The following is a 6,415-nucleotide window of genomic DNA, read 5'->3' as shown; positions in this document are numbered from 1 at the left end:
GTTTTCTGTATCATGTCTCATGGCTGTTACAATTTTGGCTGCAGTTTTTGAACTGAGTATCAAACTGTGCACATAGACAATGATTATCAGAGGTTTTCCTGAGCCCCATACAATGACAGGTCAGGACAATGCCATCTGAGGTCCAAAAGACCACTGCCATCCAATTTGTTTTTCAGCTCTTTCCCTTGTTTGAATAATATTATGTCCTGTAGATGATGAACTCCCCAAATACTTCACAATTTCATGATAAGAAGTATTAGTGCTCACAGGTTTACACAGAGTGATGAATACCCATACATCTTTACTTCTAAGAGACCATGCCTCTCTGATGTTCTTTTTCATACCCAATTGTTTTGCCAGGTACCCTAATTAGTTGTCAAACATCCCTCCTTTTGTTTTCTTTATCATTACACAACTTTTCCAGCATTTTGTTACCCCGGCACAACTTTTTTTGAAACATGTTGCTGGTATCAAATTCAGTCAAATTTTATATTTTCAACATTTGATATGTTGTCTGTGTCCTTTTTGCAACTAAATATGAATTTAAGAGATTTGCAGATTATTATATTGTTTTTATTCACATTTTACACAACATCCCAACTTTTTATGTTTTCGGGTTGTAGTTCACATGGTGAATTCCACGTGTCGATGGTCTATTGTGTGATTTTGTCTTGTTATTGTTTATTTCAGTGTGTAAAGCAGCCTACATACATAATAATAACTCCCCCTCTCCCCTGGGAAAAAAAATATTTTGTGCTATAGTGCGCTACAAACCATCAAACTGTTCATTCATACATGTCTTTGAAGAACAATCATGGTGATACAGTACAGATGACATATGTAAGAAAACAATTTATTTGATATAATATCAATACAGTAATATTTACAAAATAAAAAATGCAGTTTGTGAGAACAATGGGTTTTTTTTTCCATTCATTTGGAAATGTTCATGTACATTTGTTTTTCCATTCTTCCAGTTTGTTCACGTTCTACCATTTTGATTGCATTAAGCACAATTTGGAATCTCATTAACATAAAAAACTAGGGTACTGATTGTGGCAGTTCAGCTATCTTACTGATAAAATAATGCTAACAATGAAACATAAATTACACACATTTTATTTGGTCAATACATTATAGATTATTTATGTTTCTCCCCACCAAAAATACTTAAATGTGCAAGAGAGATCCATTCTGTAGATTTGCCCCAGCTGTATTACAACGGGCATTGTGTCATGAGGCGTGCACACAGATCTAGGGACAGGAGAGGGCAGTGTACCATTAACTAAGGTTTTAAGAAAATAGTTCAACACAACGATTCATGGCTATTCATGATGTTTCAATTGTAAATGACAATGAAAAGAGTTCAAGTAACACAGGATTTGTTAAGTTAAAATAAAATGAAATGGAGACAAAAAAATGTTCCCTTCGCTTAAGAGGAGAGTGGGCAAAAATGCTGTCTTTTTCACAATGGTGTTAAAGGTAAATAATAACAAATGGCCTGAAGCCTTCTGAGAGTTTCATATATGCAAAATAGAAATCAAAGCAGAAATATATACAACCAAAGAGTAATAAGCGGCCCCTCAAAACATCATGTTTGTGCACTTCTCTGGAAAAGTTACATTACATTTGATTTCTCTTTTATCAAGCTGTTCTGTTTTTGAAACGTTATGGACTCAAAGACAGCCCTTTTATATGACACAACAGCAACTCAAACCCCATTTTTCCCTCTGAGAGAGAAAGAGAAAGCTTAAGTCCACGCACATATTTGGCAGCGAGCGGCAGTCCCAGGTAGCTGCCGGTGACTATGTGCAGTCCTAATACTTGATTGATTAAATTTCATGATTGTGCAGTCTAACCCTCCTACTCTCTTCTCTGATTGGTTGTCGGAGAACATCAGTCATGTGGCGTTGCTTCGATGGCGAACCGTCATGAGAAGGATGGCTTGGGTTAATACAGCCGTATACACGTGTGGATAATATTTCGTATATTTGCGCGAGATATCCTGTAGGCAGTGGGCATGTATGACTACAGTAGGTCCATGCAGTACAGACAGCTTAGTGGACGGTGATGAAGGAGTGAAATCTTTCACAAAGTCCGTGTCAAGTTGTTCTGGCAAGATGTGACAGATACAGCGTTTTATATATTTTTTTCTGTATGTGTGTGGGAGTGGTAGGCTTAGCCTAGCTCTGTGTGTGCTTCTGGCTGTCTGAGTCCGGCGTAGTGGCCTGGTCCTCTCGCCGCACCCAGACAACCTCGTCCTGGCTGGCAGGCGGCTGCTCGTCCACGCTGGCCACAGACATGGCACACTGCTTGCCCAGGTGGGAGAGCCGGAGAGGGCCGGGGGCTCGGTGGGGTATAGCGTCACCGTCGTCGTCGTTGCCCCCTTCTGCTGCCATCGCCTCGCTCCTCCGCTTCCCTTCCTCCTCCTCCTCTCTCTCCGCCCGTGGCTTCTCCCCCGAGGTGTCGTCCTCGAGGTCAAGGGCTGCCATTGGGCCCTCCAGACGGCCTTCTCTGGCCGGGCCCCTCCCATCTCGGCAGAAGCCGACCACATCGTCATCATCGTCGCTCAGGATGTCGGTCTCCTTGACGTCGTCGGGGTCCTCGTACTGCTCCAGGTCGAACTGCTCCTCCACCCAGCGGTCCGTGTCGCCCCCGGCCAGCACGCCGCCCATCCCCGGCGACGGCTGCTGCAGAGGCTCGTTGGAGTAGTCCGGCGAGGGCGTGTCTGGGTCAGGGTCCCCGCTGCCAGGCTCGCTGTCGAACACGATGTCCGTGTCAATGGTGAACCGGTTGCGAACCAGCTTCCTCCTGCCCAGCGTACGTGTGGGAGCCGACACTGTAACAGAGGGGAGGACAGGACAGAGGTCAGACATCAGCTACTAATCATCTCTAAACATTCAGTGTCACTAATGAACTCATGCAGGCAGTCATCAATATCATACAAGTATAACAGCATGTTGTACTTCTGATATAATATCATATATATATAATAATATAATTATATTTCTGTAACCATGATGAGAGAGGCACTGTCATCATGACAAAATACCATAGCAACACCATGAATGAGTAATTACTAGTACTGTCCACAAGAGGCACCCTCCACACCGATCCTATTATATAGAACTGGCTAGAAGGAGGAAGTACCACTCCCATTCATTTCAATGGCCAATGCAAGGTAAGCTACCTCAACCAAAAATGTACTTAATCGGCGGCTGTAATTTTTACAAATAGTGTCTGAAGGGCACTCACTTCCGAGCCCATTTTCACAAACAAGCCATTTAGGTGCTACATTACTGGTAGACACAAAAGTATGTTGTCTGTGAATTGGTGGTTGAGCTGGCAGTTTACAAGCTGGGAGGATCAGCCAATCCATATGGAAGATCTAATTTGAGTCCTGTTCTAATTTGAATCTGTTTTAAGGCACCTAATTGGCTTGTTTAGGAAAATGTGGCAAGAAGGGAACACCTGTCAGGCACCAACAACTCCAACGCACAGTTTTCCAAAGCACAACAAACTGACTTTTCAAGCCATGTGTTGACAGAGGGTCTTCACATTTTGTACCAAAAAAATACCAACCAGGACCTGGTTATCATTGTAAATACAGTACATTTCTTGCCTGTTTATCTCCCATCACTGCAGTATTTTGCACACACTTGTGTGCATAATGTGTGGATACACTTGTGTGCATACGTGTGGATATACTTGTGTGCATATGTGTGGATACACTTGTGTGCATATGTGTGGATATACTTGTGTGCATATGTGTGGATACACTTGTGTGCATATGTGTGGATATACTTGTGTGCATACAGTATGTGTGATTGTTTCCCTTTTTTGTAAGTCGCTTAGGATAAAAACGTTGGCTAAGTGCAAATGTAAATGTAAATATGATTCAGTTAAGTTAAACCACCTCAAAGATGAGCCTTCATATGTAGTAGGACCTTACCTGCTCTGTTCATGGCAGGACGGGCACCTTTCAGAGCACAGAGGCGCTTCCCCCCAAAGGGAACGTACTGCTGGTTAGGTGGTAGGCTCTCCGTCTTCAGGAGCTGTCTGCGCTGTTTGTCCCTGAGGATGGAGTGAACCGTCTTCAGGAAGTCCTTCTTACTCTCAGGGGAGCTGTCAGAAAGGAAGATAAAGCAGGTAGGTGAGGCATCAGGAAATCAGGAAGCAGTGCTTAGAGAGTACTAACCACCAAAAGAAAACTCTAAACACACCTAACATACATCAATATGCAATGCCAGTATGTAAATTCGAAATGTGATTTTGAAAAAGGAGATGGTGTGATGGTGTGTGTGTGTGTGTCCACCAACACTGACCTGCAGCATAGATGGAAAACTCTCTCGGGCCTCCCCTCTGATTCTGACTTGATGTGGACAATCTCACACACAGCGTTGCTCTCTCCATCTGTCACCAAAATAAAAGCACAGCAAACACATTTAACACATAACATTTCACATGATACACACATAACCTAAACAGCTTCCATCTTCCATCTTCCATCTAAATTACATTCAAACAAATGTCATGCTTGATATTTTAAAACATTTTATAGAGTTACATTTCTTACAAATGCAATGAACCACAACACAGGTCAGAGTCTTGAAACGCCATCTGAAAGATGCACGGTACCTGTTGTAGTCAGGGCACGGACTTGCAGGGTATCTGTTGAAATCATGTGACGGAACCGGAAGGGGTCCTTGTCCTCACTTGAGACTGAGACTCTGTGTGACCCACCCTGGAAGAAAAATACCAATATTGACTCTCTAAGTCAGACAACATTTCATAAATCTAAAAAAGAATATAAAGTTTTTATGTTTTGGTGATAGGCACACAAGGCAAGGCTGAGTTGGTGCTTTTTAATGAAGCCCTAGAGATTTCAGTGAACTGTACTGACATCACAAGCTGTGCTCATTCTGAGGCAGTGCCAAAGCACAGGAAGCAGAACAGCTCAGTGTGAAACACACAAAGGGCCAATAATCACACCGTGAATAATCACACCGCGCCAGTGTGTGTGTGTGTGTGTGTGTGTATATGTGTGTGTGTGTGTGTGTGTGTGTTCTTGAAAGAGCTTTGAAAGAGAGGCACACTCACTATTTTCTTCTTCTGTTTGGAGCCGTCCTTGCAAACAAACACGACAGCGTTCTTAAACACTGCAAAAGAGAAACCAGGAGAAAGAGTGAGCTAAAAAATCACCAGACAGCCAATCAAAAACATTCTCTTCCTCTTTCAATAAGTGTGTTTGCAAAGCAGGTAAAGACTTCCAACTGGAGGATCATTACCAGAGGTTGATCAATATGGGTTTTTCTATGGCCGATGCCAATTTTTAGAAATCAGGGCAGCCAGTGGCCGATATATGATACCGATTTTTCTTGCTGATACATTTATACATTTTTTTTTAAACATTTATTCTATAATAATATTATTCAGTGCACATTTCAATATAATACATTTAGCAAAAACACTAGTGACTGAGGGAATCTGGGCAAATGTTTTAAGCTGCGTGGTAGTTAATGGTAGGAATAGTGCAGGGGTCAAAACCTTCAGCACCTTCCAAAATCAGTACCGCAGCATGTTATTTGTGGGTAACACTGGGCTGCCCACAGATGCACCTGCCTGTTAATCAGCTTATAATATGCTCAGGCATCGGACAATGACATCGGCCAACCGATCAATCGGTCAACCTCTAATCATCCAGCTGGGCAGTCAGAAATGTGTCCAGAATGATTTCTACAGCGTCGCAACTTCTGTGGAGCGGTGTTATAGCGTTTCATTGTCTCTTTTTCGTTGGCCACTCGAAAAACTCTCTGATTTCAGTGCATTCAGCATTAATACTCAAAGCCACGAGGACACTTTAAGAGGGGAAAGGCTGAAAAGTGCTGACAAATGTGTGCCGAGCTGGGCATTTCAAAGCACAGGCAGCCACTTCCCTCCAGCAATCTCACAGAGGAAAGTAGGCTACAAACTTCCAGCACTAATCCAACACCCTGGCCTGGATTCCAGGACCCTGGGGGGGCTTATTCCAGAGGTGCTAAAAAGGTGTGTGTGTGTGTGTGTGTGTGTGTGTGTGTGTGTGTGGACATTGGTGCCTGACTGTGTGTTTTGACATACCGAATGTGGCAAGTTGAGGCTCCTTCTTCCACTTGCCCAGGGAGGCTGGGGGGTTGATCCATGTCACGCTGGTGTGGAGAAGCAGGTCCCCCATGGACAGGTCAGCCACCTGGAAGAAAGCAATTCACAAACAGGTTATCATATGGAAGAATGGGCATGGCTGAACACAGACACATAAACTTACGCACACAAGCATATGAATGTATGTGTATACCTGTATGTCCAAACTTTCATGGACACACAGTCACACACACTTCCAGATGCAAAAACATCCATGTGCACTCTCTCAGTTACACAG

The 6,415-nt window shown here is 43.2% G+C and overlaps 1 protein-coding gene across 4 annotated transcripts in view; it reads right to left on the bottom strand.

The window, feature by feature from the left end:
* Window positions 1-727: 727 nt before the first annotated feature.
* Window positions 728-6,415, bottom strand: part of LOC143121806 (rho guanine nucleotide exchange factor TIAM1-like) — a 46,910-nt gene continuing 41,222 nt past the window's right edge. For all 4 annotated transcript variants that reach the window (XM_076282419.1, XM_076282416.1, XM_076282417.1 and 1 more), the window contains 6 exons: window positions 6,118-6,226; window positions 5,101-5,159; window positions 4,639-4,744; window positions 4,326-4,413; window positions 3,953-4,125; window positions 728-2,839 (listed from right to left, as the gene is read on the bottom strand). In XM_076282419.1, the coding sequence (XP_076138534.1) occupies window positions 2,184-2,839; window positions 3,953-4,125; window positions 4,326-4,413; window positions 4,639-4,744; window positions 5,101-5,159; window positions 6,118-6,226 (1,191 nt within the window). In that variant the 3' untranslated portion in view covers window positions 728-2,183. The remainder of the gene's footprint in view (window positions 2,840-3,952; window positions 4,126-4,325; window positions 4,414-4,638; window positions 4,745-5,100; window positions 5,160-6,117; window positions 6,227-6,415) is intronic.

Source organism: Alosa pseudoharengus, unplaced genomic scaffold (genome assembly GCF_046254945.1).
Source record: "Alosa pseudoharengus isolate Yale_2024_CS ecotype anadromous, Long Island Sound unplaced genomic scaffold, YU_APseudo_1.1 YU_APseudo_1.1_scf_13, whole genome shotgun sequence".
Lineage (NCBI taxonomy): Eukaryota > Metazoa > Chordata > Actinopteri > Clupeiformes > Clupeidae > Alosa > Alosa pseudoharengus.
The sequence above is the reverse complement of the archived record's forward strand: the minus strand, read 5'-3'. Positions and strand labels throughout refer to the sequence as shown.